This window comes from Lissotriton vulgaris, unplaced genomic scaffold (assembly GCF_964263255.1).
Source record: "Lissotriton vulgaris unplaced genomic scaffold, aLisVul1.2 SCAFFOLD_3981, whole genome shotgun sequence".
Lineage (NCBI taxonomy): Eukaryota > Metazoa > Chordata > Amphibia > Caudata > Salamandridae > Lissotriton > Lissotriton vulgaris.
Window position 1 is genome coordinate 16,111 of NW_028247587.1, and position 22,185 is coordinate 38,295.

At 47.8% G+C, this 22,185-nt stretch overlaps 1 protein-coding gene across 1 annotated transcript in view; it reads right to left on the reverse strand.

Annotated features, from left to right (window-relative positions):
* Positions 1–22,185, reverse strand: part of LOC147665144 (peroxisomal membrane protein PEX16-like) — a 43,170-nt gene that overhangs the window by 12,326 nt on the left and 8,659 nt on the right. The window contains exons 5-6 of the mRNA XM_086949733.1: positions 21,613–21,713; positions 2,613–2,693 (exon numbers count right to left, since the gene is read on the reverse strand). Of these exons, the coding sequence (XP_086805859.1) occupies positions 2,613–2,693; positions 21,613–21,713 (182 nt within the window). The remainder of the gene's footprint in view (positions 1–2,612; positions 2,694–21,612; positions 21,714–22,185) is intronic.

Here is a 22,185-nt window from a genome sequence, read left to right on the forward strand (position 1 = left end):
ACACTACAACACAGGGTGCTAATCTGACCATGAATTGTGGTCACATGGCGCGCCATTACATTCTACCTATGCCTCCAAGAACAGCAAGCCAACCTCTCATACAAGGTCGCCCATGTGAACCAGTGAGACCCAAAGCATGCAAACACAGGGACATAAAAAACATGAGAAAAATAGATCTCTCACGAGCAAACCACATTTGCCTAAAGCAGTTGAATCATAAAAGCTTACGTTGCTCGTCCACTGAATATGAAAAACTTTCCAATAAAACAAGTTTTACAAAATTATAACGTTTAGGGCAGAAAACTGAGAAATCTCAAGTAAAGGATGGAGTGTTGGTAGCTATCACAAGACTCACATGTCTTCACAAGAGCTCCAGCTTCAGCCTACACGTCCGCCTCCTACAGACCTTCATTCATCTCCCACAGAGGGATCCCTGCACGGCCAGCCTCCTGCAGACCTTCATTCATCTCCACAGAGGGATCCCTGCAAGTCCAGCCTCCTACAGATCTCTGTTGATCTCCCACAGGAGGATCCGCTCATCTCCCAAAGAGGGATCCCTGCATGTCCAGCTTCCTACAGATCTCTGTTCATCTCCCACAGAAGGATCCCTGAACCGCTCATCTCCCACAGAAGGATCCCTGAACCTCTCATCTCCCACAGAGGGATCCCCTGACCCGCTCATCTCCCAGAGAGGGATCCCTGTATGTCCAGCCTCCTGCAGACCTTCATTCATCTCCCGGAGGGATCCCTGTATGTCCAGCCTCCTGCAGACCTTCACTAGTCTCCACAGAGGGATCCCTGCATGGCCAGCCTCCTGCAGACCTTCATTCATCTCCCAGAGGGATCCCTGCACGTCCAGCCTCCTGCATGTCTTCATTCATCTCCACAGAGGGATCCCTGCAAGTCCAGCCTCCTACAGATCTCTGTTGATCTCCCACAGAAGGATCCACTACATCTCCCACAGAGGGATCCCTGCATGTCCAGCTTCCTACAGATCTCTGCTCACCTCCCACAGAAGGATCCGTTACATCTCCCACAGAAGGATCCCTGAACCGCTCATCTCCCACAGAAGGATCCCTGAACCTCTCATCTCCCACAGAGGGATCCCTGAACCGCTCATCTCCCACAGAGGGATCCCTGAACCTCTCATCTCCCACAGAGGTATTGTGTACAGAACCGCACACGCTATTTACGCGCCATCAGTCGCTCCCACTCAAGGCCTTGGCAGTGGCATCTCTAGAAGTGACTATTGGTGGAGCACAAACTGGACCACAGATAAAACTGGCGGGGCCACCTGCAAAGAGCAATTGTAAAGTGTGTGCGTTCTATTTGCATGTCTGCTTCGGACTCTGTATGGGTGCAGGTATATATCTTTATACATATAGAGATGCATCTATATGTGAAGTCATAGATATACATATACAAAGAAAGACAGATGTGAAAAAAATTTAGGCTCATGTGCTTGCGTCAGACACTGATTTGAGTCCATTTCGTTGCAGGTCAAACATCGACACACTCTGGACGCCAGTCTTTGCCCTGCAGGATTGATGTTTTTTTATTTTTCATGGAGGGGGGGTGGGGGTTCCCCCTCCCCTGTACCCTGACTACCCTCCCTACTGTGCCCACAGGCATCTCACCACCCATTGTAGAGCTATCCGGTACACCTCTTCATCAATCATGCGGTACTTGTATAGCACAGCTCTTCACCCACGAGGGTCTCCAGGCGCTGAGCTGCGGGACCCCTAATGAGACCACTGGTGACCTGGGCGCAGCAGCACTGCAACTACAAGCTCATTCAGAAGCGCCTTGAGACCCTCACGGGTGAGTAGCTTGCTTACAAATCCCAGATTGATTGATTGATTGAACTCCTTATAGCTCATGGGGAAGTTAGATCTTTTGATCCTCTTGATTGAGAGAATTAAATTGACAAATTAGATGTATGGATGGATTTGTATATATTGGCATACATAAAGTGGTTTGACCTCGAAACAAATGCTGGCTGTTTTGATATTTATGATGAACTAAAATGTAATAAACATAACTGAAGAACATAAATTGGAGCACACAGTCTTTGGATATTAAATCTGATGGATCCTTTTGGCTTAATACAAAAAGATAAATTGAAAACAAGTATTATTTTTAACAAATTTGCCGAGTCCTGTACAATGGAAGACAGGGCAGCTGCACCCTCGTGCATATACACTTCTATTACAAGCATGCGGCAGTATTGCCCATCGTCGCAACAGCTTAAATCAAACTAATTGCAATAACATATATGGCCCAATTTATAAATGATAAAGAAACCCGGTGTCTGGCATATACATAAGCAGCACGCGTTAGAGTGCACACATAAAGGCCAGGGGGAAGTGTGCAAGGAACTCTCACATCACACACTGTTTGAGCTGATGTATATTGTGGTCAGAAAAATCAAGAACAGCTCATTCTGGAAGTAAACTAACAGAAGAGAAACCACAACAAAAGGATGAGAAGAAGAGAAGTGCGGTGGCGAGAGTCCAGAGTGGGTGTCTACTAGAGTACAGCCAGCCCACCCAAGAATTCCAGCTGAACTGACAGTCTCATACTCTCCACACTCCATCACAGCTGCTACTCACTGTCGGCGAGAGGACGCACCACCCTGTGGGATCTTTTTCCAACATACGCCTCCTCCTGCTCGTCTGACCCTGAACCTGGACCTGAAGGAGAAAGCAGAAAAGTGCGCATCAAGTAAAAAACTATATTCTCCAGTTTTTCAAAGCAGAACCACAAACTACAGAGGTGAAAACACAGGAGTAAGTGCTGGGTGGATGCTGGCCAATGCCCTGAAGGGAGCTGAGGAGTAAGTGCTGGGTGGAAGCTGGCCAATGACATGAAGAGAGCAGAGGAGTAAGTGCTGGGTGGATGCTGGCCAATGGCCTTAAGGGAGCGGAGGAGTAAGTGCTGGGTGGATGCTGGCCAAATGCCCTGAAGGGAGCAGAGGAGTAAGTGCTGGGCGGATGCTGGCCAAATGCCCTGAAGGGAGCAGAGGAGTAAGTGCTGGGTGGATGCTGGTCAATGCCCTGAAGGGAGCGCAGGAGTAAGTGCTGGGTGGATGCTGGCCAATGGCCTTAAGGGAGCGGAGGAGTAAGTGCTGGGTGGATGCTGGTCAATGCCCTGAAGGGAGCAGAGGAGTGAGCGATGCTGAATAGATGAGAGGGACAGGCTTTTCACAGAGAGCTGGAGGCAGGAGCCACAGAACTGGTGTTTGGAAAATGAACCTGTAGGGAGTGAAAGCAAAGGGATGAGTGAAGGAACAGGAGGATGTAGGGGGTGGGATCAGAGGTCAAGGGCTTGGATGCTGACCCTACAGGAAGTAAAGCCAGATTTGTATTTGGAATCCAGGCTCTCAGAGGGGCCTGGGCGTAAGGTCAATGTATGCAATTTATGCAGAACACAACTGTCTACAAAGCAGCAGTGCACGGGCTACAACCTGATAACAAATTCTACAGAAGGCCCGCCAGGCCTACAGATCTTACGCAGGCATGCCTCAACTGGCAAGCACACTAAACTTTGATGCAGCCCATGCTCAACTTATCCACCAGTGCGGCTGGGCACATAACCTGCAGCTGGTAGAAAGAGTCGGGATTGTTGGCGTCAGTCAAGCATTGCCACCTGGCCAGGAGCGCCTTGTCACAGTAGTTATTACATTAAACTGACACAGGTCAGTACAAATGTCACCAATGTAGATCACCCACTATAGTTAAAGGTTTATGCTCAGAGTCGGGAAGGACAGGGCCCCACGTAGGTCTGGGCCTGGAGGACAGTAGCCTGCTACAGACTTGGCAGCAGTACTCCGGATAGAATCTGGAAGGTTGGGAGGAATAGATCACCAGGCAAATGTTGAATCCAAGAAGCAGGGGCCTAATATGTCTGAAAAGGGGTGGGGGCTCAGGTTATTTGGTGTGGGAGCAAAAACCCAGGAATCTTCACAACAACTTTTTTTAGCACATCCACCAAAATGGTATTGTTGAAAGAGGTCACATTAAAAATAATATTCCAAACAGTGGAAAACTGTTGCCACACATCTGCTACTTGAAGAGAACAATAATGATGCTGCAATAGCCACAGAAGAGGTGATAAAGTTGTGAAGATAACCAAAAAAGGAATTTTTACTAAATATATCAAGCCTTCCAGCGAAAAAATTGATTTTTTTAAAATAAACACACACAGAGTTATCTTGCCAAGAAAATGCTAGCAAACCAAAAAGAGGCACAACACTAACACTTCGAGGACATGTTTGCATTCTTAGGAGTACAAACTAACTGGAATCTGTGGCATCTTTCATTTCGTCTTGGGTATCATCATGCTTCACTGCTATGCCCAGTTATTTACTACACTGGGCATCACTGGGTCACACCCCCAATAAAGTTTACTTTTACCCAGTAATAAGGTTTTCAACCCTGTAGGAGCCATTTAGCATGATGTACCCCCTATGCCGAACCCCTGGCTGGTGCGCGTTCATGACCCTCATGCTGCTCCACTTACAGACCTCTTGGTGGGAGTGCGAGCTGCCCAAAAAAACATGTCCACACTAACCGGCCTTTGACACAGTGTCTGCTGAACAGGAGCACATGGACACAGTTTAAAAACTCTGAAAACAAGCACATTTATCAAGCCACGGCGGCTACGGCTCAGAAGTAGAGGTGTACCATCACATGCAATAGAATCACAAGACCAAACTATGTCATGTGCTGCAAACATCCACATGCAATTCAACAAAAGGACTAGATCTTTATACTCCTAGTAATGCGATTTCGAGGACCAGTCACAATTTCACCAGATGCATAGAAGAGGTAGAGAGAGATCATGGACTCCCCTTAACTGACATTGGGCACCAATAAAAGTTCTCAAGGCCAAAGCCTCCAGAAGCCCAGGTCCAGGCTAGAAAGAGCATCCATATGGATTCCCGCAGATTGCATAGGGTGGCATTATCGGGCATGCTGAATACCGCTAAGACATCCTGAAACAATAACAGCGCACCGCGGCTTGGACTGTCACTGCATCTGCCTCCCAAAGACGTGGGATGGAGCTCAGCTGTGCAATGGTAGCGGCTCTCCTTTGTGCACAGCTGCAAACCAGAAGACACAGCGAGATGCTCTTCTGGGCGGGGGATGGGTTCAGAAGAAGTCAAGTTGAAGATTGAGGATACAGTGCATCCTTTCGCACATGTGGAACCAAAGTCGTATGATATTAAAAGAAATAGGAGCTTAAAAATAATAAAAAAAGAAAGAGCCTCAAGCTCAAATTCATCATAACTGACAAAAAGCTGCAACACTGAGAAGTGGTTCTCATGCTTTAGCCTCAGTGGCTGGGTCTCACCAGCTGTTGCAGCATCTGAACTGCGGCACATTGGGGCTCAGGCCATGCACGAGACTGCATAAACAGAAGGTTCCCTCATGAGGCATATATGACGGTCCCAAATCAACAAGTGGAATCTGCATTCACCATTTTCAAAGAACGGGAGAAGCTGCTCTAAAAAAGTCCACCTTGCCTGCGGAGCTCGTCCCGTAGATCACAATTTTGGTCTCGTCAGTGTTCAGCTTCAGACAGTTGGTCTTCATCCAATGGGCGATTTCAGTCATGCAGGCACTGAACTTCATCCAGGTACAGAGCGTCTTGTCCAGGAGGTAGAGAATGAGTTGCATATCATTGGAGTATATGTTGAAGTTGTGAGAGCGGATAATGATGGCTAGAGCGACCTTGTGTGCGTTGAACAGGGTCAGGCATCGGGAGGATCCTTATGAAACTCCACAGATGAGGGTTTAGGTGTCCGAGGTGTACGGTGCCAGGTTGACTGACTGGGTCCTTGCAGTCGGGTAGGAACAGATCCATCAGACTGCGCACCCTTGGATTCTGAAGCCATGTTGGCATTGGATGGGGTGGGAGACTGTCAAATGTTGCAGAGAGGTCCAGGAGGATGAGGGCCCCCATGTCCCCTCTGTGCAAAGTTATGCGAATGTCATCCATGGAGGCGATGAGGGCAGTTTCCGTGCTGTGGTTTGGTCTGACTGTGCATGAGTGATAAAGGAGTTGGTGATCGTGGAGGTGTCTTTTGAGGAGTTTCTCTAAAGACTTTGTCTAGGAATTGAAGCAGGGCGATTGGTCTGTAATTGGCGAGCGTTGACTGTCCAAGGAGAGTTTTTTCAGCAATGGGAGGACAGTTGTCCACTTTCATGCATCTCAGAAGGTTGCGGAAACAGAGGATGTATTCAGAATGGGTGTGGGCATAGCAATGATGAGTTGCAATCCTCTGAGTAGGCATAGTGAGCAGATATCTCATTGGGTCCCTGGATGGACTACATGGTGGCGGCGATTTCTTTTGAGGTGATGTGGTTAGCATTGGTTGCTAGGAGAAGATCAGGAGGCCTTTAGCAAGGTCTGTCGGGTCCGACTGCGCGTTGAAGTTGCTATAAATGAACAGAACTGAGACACGGATCCTGGTGCTGGGAGGAGTGGAGCCTTAAGCGCGGACCTTGGGATGGTCTCAGAGTCTGAAACTGGCTGCATACGGGTACGAACCGGTGGAGTCCTATTAAACAGTGACCTTTCTTCCTTAGGACAAAAGAGAAATTAAATGGCTTAACCTAAAAATAGCCTCCATTTGAAACATCTCGCTCCATCTTCAAACTAGATACAGAACAGAGCATACAAGAGCACTGTCCAGCAGCCCATTCAGGCAATGTAACATTTCACTGTGCAGCTAAAAAAAAATGCTCAACATGTTGCAATGGTTATAAAACCAAGCAACCTGAATCTGCAAACACTTGCTAGCTTGATGCCAACCGTAAAGGATGCAAGGATCAAGTGTAAAGTTCACTGCACCATAGATGAGGTCTACTGGAGTGAAGGGCCAGCGTAACTGAAACCACCAGAGACCTAATAGCCAGTAACCCTGGGAGGAGTTCACAGAGTTGCACTACGCGAAGCTTTGCAAGCGGCAGAGTTCCATCAAAAAATGCCGTTCGCGGCGATTGCCCAGTGCCGATGCTTGTCCGCACTGTGCAATCACTGCGAATGGCACCTTGCACAGCACAAGCTGTCCATTCTTTCTCTTTTCTGCAGCGCGAGTAGATTTTTACTTGAGCAGCAGCTTTCTCAACACGAACAAGCAGTTTCTCATCGCGAGCATATGCGCCCACTCCAGTGAAAAACCTGACCACCCTGCGTTGAGAAATCTCGGCAGGATGTTTATTTTCCATGCTCACACTCGCCAACTTGATCTTGACGATCACGAACGAGGAAACATTTTGCCGGGAGGTTGATTTTCTTCGATCGCTAACTTGACGTTGGTGAACGCGAGAGGAAAAAGACTCCACTCCACTGCGTGAAGCAGTGTTTTTCGGAACTCCGCGAGCTCTGTGTAACGCGGAGTGCAGGAAACTCCGCGAGCGGAGCTGAGTTCACCACCCAGGCTTAATAAATAGCCAGCTAGGAACCGGAGCTCTTGCACAAATGAGCATCAATCAAGTCTTCAACAACTCAAACATAGAAGTTGGTCCGAGGGAAGTTTAGGGCTGACACCTGTTGAACACCTCAAACATAACCGTTAGTGCAGAATCAAACCAGCTAAGAAGATATCTTTTTAGGCAGGCCTTCAGCAGCACACCACCAAGAAAAGGTGTTACTTATTTAACCCCATGGCTGCTCATGATATTCCCCTGCTGTGCTGAGAAATCGTAAATGCCATTCTTCATGACGAGCTGGGCTCGTCATCAGTGTAGCAGCAGGCTACTTCATGACGAGCCCAGCTCGTCATGAGCCTGGAAGGGGTTAAGACTAACTCACAGGAGTTCCAACGCGCCTCAAATTTAACTCCATTTCTCCAAATATCACTTGACTTGAACTATTGAAGGCACTGAAATGACTGAGTAGTGCTAATTATTTCCAAACAGATCAAGGAACTCTCTTGGCTAACTTACATTATCGTGATCATGTCAGGACAGGAACACTTTATTCCATATATTATATACACGTGTGCGGTAAGGAGTAGTTCATCGCAAGGGTTATGTATGGTTCGCAGTTCCTTATCCCACATGTTATTGCACTTAGAATAACATAAGCATATATTCTCAGATGTGTACGGTTGAGGCACTCTATCACTCATACTGTATCTGGAGTGATTCATTCTGTATGGTCGGGTGCATCACCCATTTAAAGACTTGTGATTCTTTAACCATGTGATAAATACATCCAGTTTCTTTCTTCCACCCAATGTGTTAGCCACGTTTATGGGTAGCTCAATACATTATGTGTAACTTGAGGACTGAGCTAATTTTAATCCATACATTGTAAAGAGCTTTGTACCGGGGTGGGGGACACGTTCAACAAGGTTATGGGCTTCGATGTTCAGCATCTGCAGGGCAGGTGAACTCTAGAAGGAAAACAAAAAACAAAAAACAGACGTTGTGGAGGGTCAAGGGGAATATATTTAATGACCGGTCTGCTCACGCCCCTATTATCAGAACACAAAGCCACTTCCGCTCGGCTAAACGATCAGGGGCACCGACGGACAGAGCGGGGCCTCATACTCCCGAGCGGTTGCCGGGTGAGGTGAGGTCTTCACCCACACAAGGCTGGGAAGAAGATTTACTTCTTTACCGCCAGTGGACGTTCAAGCACTGAGGTTTCTGGTAGATATGTATCTATGAACCTATCTAGTAGTAAAACTTATTATTGTTTTTCACCTATATATCACCTAGTAGTCATAGTTGCAGTAGCTAGTTTAAACTTAGGGTCCTGAAGAAAGCTGGGGTAATTCCCCGCAAGCTGAAACATGTCGACCAACCTGCACAGCGCCATGAGGTAGTCTGACTACCAGGCGTGTTTTTAAACCTTGACACATAGATTTCTGTGTACACGTCCCGTCAGTATCTGTGTAGCCAATTTTTGTCACCACCGCCACTTAAGCACTGCACATTATCAAGTCCACTCTATGGTAAACATCATGGCTGGATATCTGACATCCATTCCCACACCAGCACTGAATGGTGTGATGTGGGTTGGTTCAATCAGCAATTCCCACGTGACGTAAACTCCACCGCAAGGGTGGTCTGATGGGTCTTGTACCAGCCATATGGTTTCCAACATCTCCAACAGCATTGGTTCGCTCATGCATCCTGTTGTTTCATAGTCACTGGTTTAGTTACACACCATCTCCAGACCTGTTCTGCTCTATTATGTGTTTTGTGATCTCTAGAAGGAAACAAAACTCATGCACAAAAAAACGCCATATTATGAGAATTCTTGCAGATCTGTGCGGTCGCGATTATAGAAAGGTTATGCCCATTCCTCTTAGTTTCAAGACAGGCTAAGTAAGTGTCTAAGCAGGACCCTTCTTTCGGCGGGGCTTTAAAAAGAACAAAAGTTATGTCTTTTTTATATTTGCTCAGAGGGTGCGATGTGGTGGTGTATTTACTGACAATTACTGATAACCTGATCATTTTCTAACACAGCCATTGCATCTAGGGCCCCCCTACCTGTTTCCATTCTTGCTCTGCCAGCGCCCCGGTCCACCACGGTATTTACCGATTGTTGTGGAGGGCGTCGGCAAACAATTCCTCCCGCTGACCTGATTGGCTCTCACAGGGTCACGTGGGGATCGACACCCAGACTCCTTTCCTATTTAGGCTGCCTGATTAGAATCCAGCCTGTTTTGCTGTGTGTTCTCGAGCCATGATTGCAATGACTTGCTGCTGCTAATGTTATCCTGCGCTACATGACTACTATGTGATGTTTTTAAATCGCGCTCCTTGTGGTTTTTTTAATTTTTCAAATATACTTTCCTTATCAGTGCGCTTGACATTGTATTGTGCCCCCTACCGGTTTCCATTCTTGCCCTGCCAGAGCCCTGGTCCACCACGGTATTTACCGATTGTGGTGGAGGGCGTCGGCAAACATTTCCTCCCCCTGACCTGATTGGCTCTCACAGGGTCACGTGGGGATCGACACCCAGGCTCCTTTACTATTTAGGCTAGATGGCTTCTTCCGCGCCCAGCGCGCGCACGCCGAAGTCGCGTCTAAGTCCTGCCCGTCTGCGCCCGTCCGTGCCGAGGATGCGCCAGGGAGGCTGGTTCTAATTTCAAATGCTCTCAAGTAAGTCTCATTGTTTCCGTATACGATTTATTGGCACTTAGGCCCTGTAGATTACCCTGTCATCACAAACTTCCCCCAGAAGCTTTCCTTGGGAACTTTGGTTGTAGCTGCACTACCAAGGGCACCTGCCCTAAAAATGTTGGCCATCCTAGCAAGCGTTTTTCCCCTGAAAGGCAAAAATCACCCTCAATAATTTCTGAAGTCGGCTTTCTTATTAACTCTAGATCTTTAGTTAAGAATAATATTGCGTTCAGGGATTTGGTCTCCGCTAGGAAGCCCTCGTGGGTCTTTCTTATGGAAACGTGGGCATCAGACTCTGCTGGCCCTGAGCTGGTCAATGCCATCCCAGAGGGATACGCCTTAGCCCAGATGAATAGAGTTGGTCGTAGGGGAGGAGGACTGGGCATAGTGTATAAGTGCTCCTCCATATGCCGAATTAAACCCCTCTCCACTCCTCAAGACCCTTTCCAGGCCATTCACTTCACTCTTAACTGCTCGCCCACAACCTTTTTTTCGGGTCTCTTGCTCGATAGGCCCCCTGGCCCTAGGTCGAGTTTCAGCCATGATCTGTTGAAAATGTTAGAGCCGTACATCGACAGACCGCACCTGACCGTTTTGGGTGACCTAAATTTCCATCGGGAAAGTCTGGGCTCCAGTGACACCTCTGCTCTGGTGGACTCCCTAGCTTCATGTGGCCTGCTGCAATTGGTTGATAGCCCCACCCACCTAGCGAGCCACACACTGGATGAGGTTTTCTCAAATGACCCTAGACTTACGATAGGTTCCCCCATTCCCCTCGCATGGTCAGATTATATGGCCGTCCCCCTCGAATTAAAATCCTATCATACTCCTGTTCCACTTTCTGATCCCAGGAAATGGGAACTGAAAAGAAATTTTAAGTTGATTAACAATGAGACTCTTGCTCCTCTTATGAATAGAGCTAGGCTAGCCCCCCTTAGGAATGCTAATGCCGCTGCTCGCTATTTTTCCATTTCTATTGCAAATGCAGTAGACACGGTGGCCCCTGCTAAACAGCGCTATTCGGCCAGAAAGAGACCCTCAGCCCCCTGGTTCTCAGAATCGCTTAGGCTTCTAAGGCAGGGATGCAGAAAGCAGGAGAGGCTTTGGCGAACCTTTCTAGATCTAAGGAGAAGGAAAAACATAGATTTCTCCTAAAAGGGTATAAAGCGAGGATGATAGAGGAACAGAAGGCCCACTTCTCGCATCTGACGGCCTCACTCAACTCCCCTAGGGAACTGTTTAAGATTGTAGACTTCCTCTGTACCCTGCAAACGCCGGACCCTATAGTGGACTCTCAAGAGCTGTGTGACAAGATTTCGACCTTTTTTCACACCAAAGTAGTGGACATCCACACCTCTCTTGAATCTCTTAAATGCGAACTGGGTCCCCTTTCCCTACATGTTCCGCCCCCCGTAGAACGCCAGGCGAAGGATCAACCCCATAGTAGTCTTCTCAACTTTCCCCTTCTTACCGCTCAGCAGCTGGATCTGCTTCTGGACAAAATTAAATCCGGATCCCCTTTGGACCCATGTCCCCTTAAGATCCTCAAAGGCTGCAGGGAGGCCTTGCTGCCTCCCCTCTTAAAGGTGATGAATTGTGCAATCACGGAAGGCACTTTTCTTTCCTCCTGGAAAATGGCGGTGGTTAAACCTTTGTTGAAAAAGCCCACCTTGGACCCTGAGACACTGAAGAACTTCCGTCCTATTTCATTGCTGCCTGCTCCAGCAAAAATGCTGGAGGCTCATCTTAACCAACACCTGACCGCATACTTAGATGCCTTTAGCCTGTTGGACCCATCTCAACATGGTTTCCGTAGGGCCCATAGTACTGAGTCTGCCCTTACGGTAGTCACTAATAACATCTGCTCGAAGGTCGACAGGGACCAGACCTCCCTTCTGGTCCTCCTCGACCCGACAGCTGCCTTCGATACTGTTATATCCTGATCATCTCTTTCCCTGCGGCTCAGCCTGTGTGTGTGATGTCATTAGAATGTTCCTGTGTGCATGGTTTGAATGTGTGGTCAGTTTGATTGAGTGGGCTGAGCAGCTGGATGCTGCTCCCGGTGGGGCCTCCTTCTTACCTTCCTTTTACCAATTTTAACCAATAAATACCTACTTAAGAATACCAACGTCTACTGGATCTACTTACATAATTAAGTACCTTTTTGAATGCAATAGATACCCTGTCTCCCTCAATCCTAGTAACACATCTTAGGGAGATTTGGGTCGAGGGCCCAGCGCTGGGCCTGCTGACCTCTTTTCTCAATCAGAGAGAACAGAGGGTCAAGCTCTGACCCCTGCTAAACCTGTGCAATGTGGGGTCCCTCAGGGGTCGGCTTTGAGCCCCACACTCTTTAACATCTATGTGGCCCCACTTGCCAGGTTAGTAAGATCTCGGGTTGGAGGTGTTGTCATATGCGGACGACACCCAAATCATGGTTTCCTTCTGCCACTCGGTGAGCTCCTCCGCTCTCAACTTTAGGAACTGCATGGAGGCAGTTTCACAGTGGATGATCTTGAATTCACTAAAGTTGAATGGAGAGAAAACCGAGGTCCTGATCTTCGGAGGAGATCAGCATATTTGGTCTAGCGACTGGTGGCCTCCATTCCTTTGAGTGTGCCCCTTGCCCTCTCAATCCGCCCGGAATTTGGGGGTGCCGATTGACACGAAACTTTCTTTGGACGTTCAGGTCAATAGGACAGTCTCCACTTGCTGTGGTGTCATCAGGATTCCGAGAAGGATAGCACATTATCTATCTCTAGAAGGTCGAATGCAGATCGTGGTGGCCCTTGTCTCTTCGAGACTTGATTATTGTAACGCGTTATACTCGGGCATAAACAAAAAGCTCATCCAGCGCCTGCAGATTGTACAGAAAGCAGCGGCCAGATTTGTTTTGGATGGCCCCAGACTTTCCTCTGCCACGTTAGCCAGGAAGCGCCTGCACTGGCTTCCTATTCAGGCTAGGATCTCTTAAGATCCTTTGCCTTGTTCATGGGGCCCTGTGTGGAGCAGGCTCTGAAGGTATAAGATATCTGCTAGTTCCCTATTCTCCTAGCACAGTCCTTCGCTCCTCCAACAAAAATCTTTTATCTGTCCCTGGGTCTCTAGAGCCAGGTGGGGAGGAAGGGTCTTCTCCTTTCTCACCCCGAAACTGTGGAACACTCTTCCTCCGGAACTAAAAGGACAACCATCTGCTATGCTCTTCTGGAAATCTTTAAAAACATGGCTCTTTGCAGAGGCTTATCTGTCATCTGGCATCGGCTCACACCACACACTATACCATCTTTTGGACGCCTTGATACCCTTTGGGGTTAAGTTGCGCGTTTATAAGACTGTATTCATTCATTCATTCATTCATTCATTCACAGGACCAAGACACCTAGACAAGGAAATATCAGACCACTCGCCTTTGTGGGTGGAACTCAAGAGTAAAGATGTTATGTTAAAATGTTAAAATTTCTTATACCGCGCACGGTCACCAAATGGTTTCATGGCGCTCATAACAAATGCGGGGAATGAGAGCGGGAATTACTGGTAAGCTGACTGGAAGAGGTATGTTTTCAGCATCCTACGGAAGCAGTCGTAGGTAGGACAATGCCGAAAAGCAGACTGGAGGGAATTCCAGGTCTTAGGAGCCAAGAAAGAGAAGCAAGAGCCACCATGTTTTTTACGTGTAAATTTGGGGATAACTAACAAATTGTGGGAGGAGGAACGAAGATCTCTGGAAGGGACATATTGATTCAAACTGGAGAAAGTGAAAGCAGGGGCCAGGTCAGGAAGAGCTTTAAAGACTGTGCAGCGAAGTTTAAAGATGCAGCGCTTGGCTACCGGAAGCCAATGCAGGCTCTGCAGTAGCGGTGAAACATGCTGGTGCTTAGGTTGGTGAAAAACCAGGCGGGCTGCCTGATTTTGCACCAGCTGCAACCTGTGGAGGTGATAAGCAGGGATTCCCACGTACAAAGTGTTGGCGTAGTTGATTCTCGACGTGACGAGGGCCATGATGACGAGGATAAGTGCATCTCTGGTAAGAAATCTCCAGATTTTACGTATCCTGCGCAGGTGGAAAAAGCAGGATGACGTAACGGCATTAATCTGGGGCCTCATAGATAGATCACTAGAGATGACTACGCCAAGACTTTTCACTGAGTTGACGGGGCAAGGAGAAGGCCCCAGTATGGGAGGCCAAAAGCTGTCATTCCACGGGTTGGCTGCTCCACCCACCAAAACAAGCTCAGTCTTCGTAGGGTTTAACTTGAGCTGGCTATGACACATCCATTCCGATATCTCAAGCATAGTAGAATGGAAGCTGATACGGGAGGAAAAGGAGGTGTCGATGGGAAAAATTAACTGTAAATCGTCTGCGTAATTAAAAATAGTGGCTGCAGATTTACGCAAGGAAACAATCAAAGGCTGCATATACAAATTAAATAATAAAGGAGATAAGGCGGAGCCCTGCGGGACTCCGCAAGATAGAGAGGAACAGGAAGCAGAGAAAGTAGACAGATGCACTGCCTGAGAGCGCCTGTCCAAGAAGGATCTAACCCATTCAAGGGCTATGCCCTGGATACCAGTGTCAAAAGCCGCTGATAAGTCCAATAAGACAAGTGCTTGGGAGATGTTATTATCGGCACCATTTCTTAAGGTATCCATAAGAGCCACGATGACCGCCTCGGTGGAATGGAGAGGACGGAAACCGGCTTGCTGGGCCTCCAAGAAGGACGAGCTCTCAATAAAAGCACTCAGGCAGCGAGTAACATATGTCTCTAAGATTTTCCCCAAATAGGGGAGAAGGGAGATGGGCCTGTAATTGCTCAAGACCGTAGGGTCGGCATTGGTCTTCTTTAGAATTGGTATCACAGCTGCTTGTTTAAAGGAGTCTGGGACCACCCCCTTCGCCAATGAGTTATTAAGTAAGGCCAGGGGAGGGTCAGGACAGGCCAAGAAGATTTCCCCAAGAACCTGCGGAGGACAGCAATCATTGGGGGAGCCAGAACTTACTTTATGCAGTAGTGAGTAAAATTCTGTGAGGGAAATTGGAGGAAAAGCATCCAGGCAGCATAGATTTCTGGGGGGTAGAGGAGTGGGAAGGGAGGACGAAGGCGGGGGAATATTATTCTTAATAGTGGTGATTTTATCAATAAAAAAGGTATTAAGTGAATCACACAGAGTCTGTGAAGGTTGGGGTTGAGGAGTGACGCGGTCTGGTAGAGAGAGCTCATTCACAATGGAAAAAATATCCTTTGCTTTAGACGCAGACTCCATGATTTTTTGGGAGAAGTAAGTTGTTTTAGCCAGTAGAATGGATTTTTTATAGGCTTTCAGACAGTCCACGAACTCAGTTTTTAATTGATGATCATAATGACGCCTCCAGCGACGCTCTGCCTGGCGTAAGGCCAGTTTATCTTGTTTTAATTGGTCCGTAAACCACCGCTGGGCGTCATGGGGACGCCTAGTTTTTAAAGGGGCGACAGTATTACAGGCAGACCGTAGCCATTGTTCTAAGAGGGAGGCCTGGTGGGTCACCAAAGCGGAGGTTGAGGGGACTGTAGAGGCCAATAAGGAGTGAAGTTCCACCAGATTGGCGTTCTTCCAGTTACGAGCCGTAAAATTGGTAATAGGGGAGGGTCGACTGGGGATAGTCAAATTAAGAGAGAAAGAGATAAAATAATGATCTGACCAAGAGCAAGGGGTCACAGCAGGAGGTGAAATTTCAAGATTGGCCGTCCACATTTGGTCTAAAATGTGGCCTTTACAATGAGTAGGCTTTGTAATGTGCTGGTAGCAGTTTAGACCTGATAGAAGGTCTGAAAATTCCTCTGAGAGATGGCTTTCCCGGGGATCAGAAGGCCAGTAATTGAAATCTCCAATAATCATAACCTTGGCATGATTAATGATAATTTGAGAGATGAAATCTCCAAACTGTTGGGGAAAAGAAGGCATAGGATCGGGGGGTCTGTACACAAGGACAACCGTGAAGGAGAATATCTACAGCTCTAACATCTAGTAGTTGAAATATTTCCAGCTGATGTTTCACCATTGATCGTGTATTGAGGTATATCAGGGTCAATGGAGTAGGCCCAGGTAATGGGGATATCAGCTCAGAACGGGGGATAGAAATCTCTGGTCTGAGGGTACTTGGAGACACGAAGATGCCACAATCCATGGCATAGATACCAGACGCAGGGAGGGCTAGTGCATGGACTCCTCAGAATCTCAAGAACAAAGAAATAACTAGGAAGTTGAGGGAACGGCCTGAGCAATACTTCATCGAGAACATGGGCACCGTCGACTCAAGCGCGATGCGGTGGGAGACCTAGAAGACGGAGGTGAGAGGGCAGACGATTTAGTTAGCGGCAGTTACCTGGAAGAGGAAGAGAGAAAAATTGTATTCTATCGGACCCTAGATCCTCGAGTTAGAACTCAAGAGTGGAACCAGCAAAGACACATCGCCTTCACCTAAGACAGCAGGTGTATAGAAGGATGGCCGACGAAAGTGTGCAAGCTGCACAACTGGCTACTCACGGCACATTATATGAAGTAGGTAACAATACAGGGAGTTCCTGGCTTGGCTGGGGCAAAGAGCGAAGCAGAGCCTAGACAACCCATATTGCAGTTCCATTTGGGGCAAAGGAATATTAGTCATATCGAATTGGTGGAAACGCTAGCTGACTATTATGGCCAGATCTATACGTCCACCTCGATACAAACACCAGAGAGCATAAAAGGATTTCCTGAAAAGGTACTCCGCTCCCCCAAACTGCTGCTGGAAGATAGCCAGAGCTTAGAGACAGAGGCTGAGGGGGTGGCTGCAGCCATTACGGAAATATAATCATGCAAGGCAGTCGGCGCCAACGGTATTCACATTGGATACAGCTAATAAACTGTTGCCACACATGGTGAAAATGTATGAGAAGTCCCAGAGGCTGGGCGCGATTCCATTCGACAGAAGAATGACCACTACAGTCAACATAATAAAAGATGCTAAAGTACCAAATAAACGCACCTTATACAGGTCTATTTTGCTGCTCAACGTCTGTAGTTAACTGGGCTTTTTTTGCAATTAACCCCCCTACTTTTTGCCCTCCTTTTTAGCTACTAGATTCTAATGTTGGACTCTGACAGTGCACTGAGGCCTGCTACCCAGACCGCAGCGTCAGTGCTCCTTCTCCAAAACAAGGTGTTGTGCAATTGTTCTGCAATTGGCAAAGGACTTTAGGAATCCTGTAAGTCCCTAGTAAATGGTACCACAGGTGCCCAGGGTATGAGTGCTAAAGAGGGTCCCAAGGACTCAGCATATCTTATGCCACGCTAAGTAACCCACTACAAATTCCACACAGACTGCCATTGCAGGTTGTGTGACATGGTGCAAAGATGACATGACACACAGCTGTGGGTCATGCTAAAGTCACTATATCTAATATATGCAAGGCACCCGTCAGCAGGGCTTTAAGAGAGGATGCATTATATTTTATGTGAGGACATATCTGCATATCTAGCGTGCTGGCTGATTGGTCCAGTCTGCCACCACTGACCAGTTTGTGCCCCCCCCAGGAGGTGAAACCCCTGCTCTCAGCGGACAGAAACAATGCCTGCTCTGGGTGTGAGGTTTCACCTCCTTTTCCATGAAGGCTGGTAAGTGTGCATTCCAAGGCAGGGAGCTTCAAAGAGCCCACGGCCTTTGGTGTGCAAAACTGGCTTCCGTCAGACGGAGGGGATGCCAACCTCATCCCCTGACCAAGACCCATTTAGCACCTGGACAAGTGGGAAAATAAGTAGTCAGAGAGGCGTGTTCACCCTCAGGCTAGTTCGACCCCTAAGGTGGGCTACTTGATGTGGACACGAAATTTAAAGGTCTGCTATCTTGGTGATGGCAGAATTATGAACTCTGGGACAGGTTATCTCCACTTCCCACAGGAAGAAGGCACATAGGGGGCGTAGTGACACCAAGGGTAAGTAGCTCATTAGCTACTACCTTACACTTCCCTAATGCCCCTAAATCTAGTATTTAGAGGAGCCCCTGGCATCAGGAAATCAGATTCCTAACAACCTAAGAAGGATGACACCGAAGAGTTGCGAGGAGTCTGTAAAAGCAACTGACTTGGTGCTAACGCTGTCAGGTTGTCTTGTACTACAGCCGCTGTGCCTCCAAAAGCCAGGCAGGACTGCCTGCCTTCAACAAAGTCTCAGGAACTCCCTTGGAGTAGCGGAGCTGCTTCCTGCAGGCACTACAAAAGAACTGTGAAGAGTCCGGACCACCACAAACCAGACACCGGAAAACACCATTGCCCGAGTTGAAGTGGGCTAATGGTGCCTGCATGGTCCCCGACAATCCTGACACAAAGCCCACCGTGAGTTTCCCCACAGTGGACTCGCTGATGCCACCTGCAGCCTCTTTGTGCAGGCCCACTCTACCTGGAGTGTCTCCAGTGACGACAAACCGAACACCTCTGCACCGCCCGCCCTGCCAGAGGAGAAAAGGACCAAAGGTGTCCCCACGTCCTAGAGCATCGGAAGATCTGAGCCCCCTTGTTGTTTCAGCCTGGCTGGTCTCCCAGGCCCAGCTTGCAGCCTCTTTGCACCCAGACCATTCCCCATTAAAGTGAATGGGACGCACGACGCTGAAACACACCTGCCCACCCAGATGCCTCAGAGCCTCCTGAGGTGACTGGTTTGTGTGGCCTTGGATCTTGCCTCATACTCCCCTTAAGTCCAGGAGATTTGTCCCGTAAGTCGCAGTGAACTGCCTGAATGCAGTACATGTTTTTTCCCGTATAATAACATTGGGCACCCGATGCTGAATAGCACTTATGCACCCGGACGCCCCAGTGCTGTCCGAGGTGACCTGCAGGTGCTGCCTTGACCTTGCCCCAACCCTACCTTCAGTCCAGGAGATTAGTCCTGTAAGTCGCTGTGAAGTAACCGTAAGCAGTGTATGTCTTTGCTCCATAAGATAACATTAACACTTCAGAAATTGCAGTGTCCATTTTTTTAAACTACAAAAATTCATAACTAGAAAAGTACTTACCTGATTCCGATGATCTTGGTATCTAACTTCATATAAAAGTATGTGTTATTTTTAAAAATTGGTGACGGATTTCTTTTTTGCGTGTTTGTCTCTCTTATTGTTTTTGTGTGTGTAATAAATGCCTAGCACTGCCCTCTGATAAGCCCAACTGCTCACCCACACTGCCACAAAAGAGAGCATTTGAGGAGTCATTTGTGCATCTGTAATTCCTTTGGGGTTAGCCTGGACTCTTTACCCAGTATACCTCTTTTAGGTCCACTATATAAAGAGCCGGCTTCCTACCACGCCAAGCCCAAACTTCTTGCTGAAGTGCTGGTGACCCGGCTAAAACGAGTAATTCATACCCTTGAGTATCCCAACCAATCGAACTTCATGCCAAGTCTACCTAGGCTGTATGGATGCATGAGACACATTAGCACAGTAGGAGAGCCGGCACTAATGATGCAACAACGGAGTTAGACACGCTATCATGGAAGCAAATGTTTGAGGTGTTGGACAAGATGGGTCCCAAGTGGACTGACCATCTGTACAGTCAAACGACAGCCAGAGTGAGGGTCAAAGGTGTATTGAAAAGGCCCTTCCAGCTACAGAGAGGAACAAGGCCAAGCTGCCCTTTGTCTCAAATGATTTTTAATACTGCTGATAGAACCCTTGGCAGCATGGATCACGGCAGGCCTCCTAATCCAAGAACTGAGCTGGGACAGATCTTGGGAGGAATGAACATGGTTGCATGCAGACCGTCAATAGACCGCTCCAAGTTTTTAGGAATTGTGGAAAATATTCTGTATACAAAATTTACTGGGGAACTCCAACGTATTTCCATTAAAAGGCATGGCACTGTGAATACTGCTACGCTGTCCAATCAGGGATTTCGGTATTTAGGCATTTACATAACAAGAGACAGGGAGGCCTTGCTGGAGAGGTAGGAGACTGAGATCCCGGTTGGATTCGTTGATGGGCACTGCACATTCAAGATGATCTCCCTGCCACAAGGTTTCAATGCGCGCTGCAGAACAGAATGTCTACAATATGGTATAGACCAGTAATGAACAGAGGATTACAGTACAATGAGAGGCAACAGTTCAGTAGAACTATTTATATATGGTTTGACAAAGACCCCTGTGCGGTTGAAACGCGTTACCTGGTTATGGGTGGTAAAAAAAAAAAAAATCTCTCCACAGCAAGCCCGGTCATGCTGGAGTCTGTTTCTGATGCTGGAGCAGTCAGTTGTAACGATATATATAAATATAGTTTGCGTGTATGTTGAGGGAGATAAGTTGATTTCCAGAGAATAGGTACAGCCTGACCAAGAATAAATACATAAACAACAGAGCTCTAGTCAGCATATAGCTCAATGGCAGTGCTTAACTTGTAAAAGAATAAGTGCCAGGAACCTGTCGCAGGCACTGCCTAATGTCGGGGTTGCTGATCAACAATGCTGTCAACCTCTATCCACGTTATCCCTTTGGCATTCATCCAGACACTCTCTGGCCCTTGATCTCACTCTTGCAGAGTCTTTTTTTCACCCCCACGGTCTCACATCACTGATTCTTCTGTCTTGCTCTTCCTCCTTTTCCCTTTTTCTGTGTTTCTCTTTCCAACTTTGAGTCAAAGTTTAAGATGAAAAATTAGTCCTGGTTCCCAACAATGAGTGCAGGTGGGCGTCACCTGCAACAACGGGCTCAAATTAACCACTGTAAATTGGCCATAAAAGCAGTAGCCAATAAGCAAGAGAAGACTGTACTAAAAGTTAAGGGTAAGAGACTGGCACTGGGGAAGTGATGGAGCTGGTAGAGGAGTGAGGTCTGGAGAAGGAGCAGGCTTGAAACCATAGAACAGAAGACGGATACTACGATATGATACAGTAGAAACTCAAATTATTTCTAATGACTGAACTCAAGACTCCTAGCAGGATACGCAGAGGTCGACTATTGAGAAAGGCACTGGATTAGAGTGGGATTAGACCGGCAGCTGGCAAGGGTTCCTCAAGGAGCAAGTTCTTGACAAGAAGGGGGCATTTTCAACATGGAGAGAGCGGGCGTTCTGTACTCTTGGGGCGCTGCCGGAGAACATAGAATTGAACAGAGTCTATGTTTGGTGATCCATGGAGGGCGGTGCAGCCTTACTGAAGACAGAAGGGGACCCCGGCCTCCACTTCCAGCTTCAGATCTTGGAATAGAGAATGTGTCTAAGATTCTTGAGGTTCTGGCGGTGACATCAGGCTAGTGTAGCCATGGCTTGGGCATAGCTTTCAAGATTAAGATTAGCCATGAAGGAAACCCGCAGTTTTAGCAGAGATAGTCTGGTTTGGAGTGATATTTGCCAAATGTACGGATTTAAGCCAGAAAATGTCAGTAGCTGAACCGAATTTAGGTGCTTGAGGCTCCTCTATCTCTGCAGAGGGTGGCATTCGACCACGGATGGGCAGTGCTACTCACCCTCGCCCTCCAGCTGCAGCTCCCGGTCCAGCGGCACGATGGGTGGGGACGTCTGTAAGCCAGCCTTGTGGTACCACAGCAGAAGGATCCTTAAAATGGCCCTGAAAAAGGAGTGAACACTTTAAAAGATCCAGAATGCACAATATCACACTGATGCCAGGAAGCAGTCAAAGCATTAAAAAGGGAGAATATAAATCATTATAATGAGCAGAAAAGAGGAGAGAAAGGGATAAAAAGGCACAGAATACAAACACTACTGGTGCACATGAAGGAGCGGCTCTTCAGGCTATGGAAGGAGAAACAGGACAGGCTTTTAAAGTCTACAGCGAGGACACGGTCACAAAATGGCAGCTGGGGCGGCCAGGCCAGTTAAGCCTGAACTTCTGTAACAGAGGGCGCCAGAAGTGGGGCTTCTTCTGCAAATCCAAAATAGGACCAGACCAATTGCCTACAAAGGGGTGGCGCTAAAGCGAATGTACGTGTCTGTTTGAGCTTCTCCCTCTCCAAGAGCTAATATCGCAGGACGAATGCGCAAAGGTGCCCAGCCGAGGATGCGTACTCTTTAGCCTTACA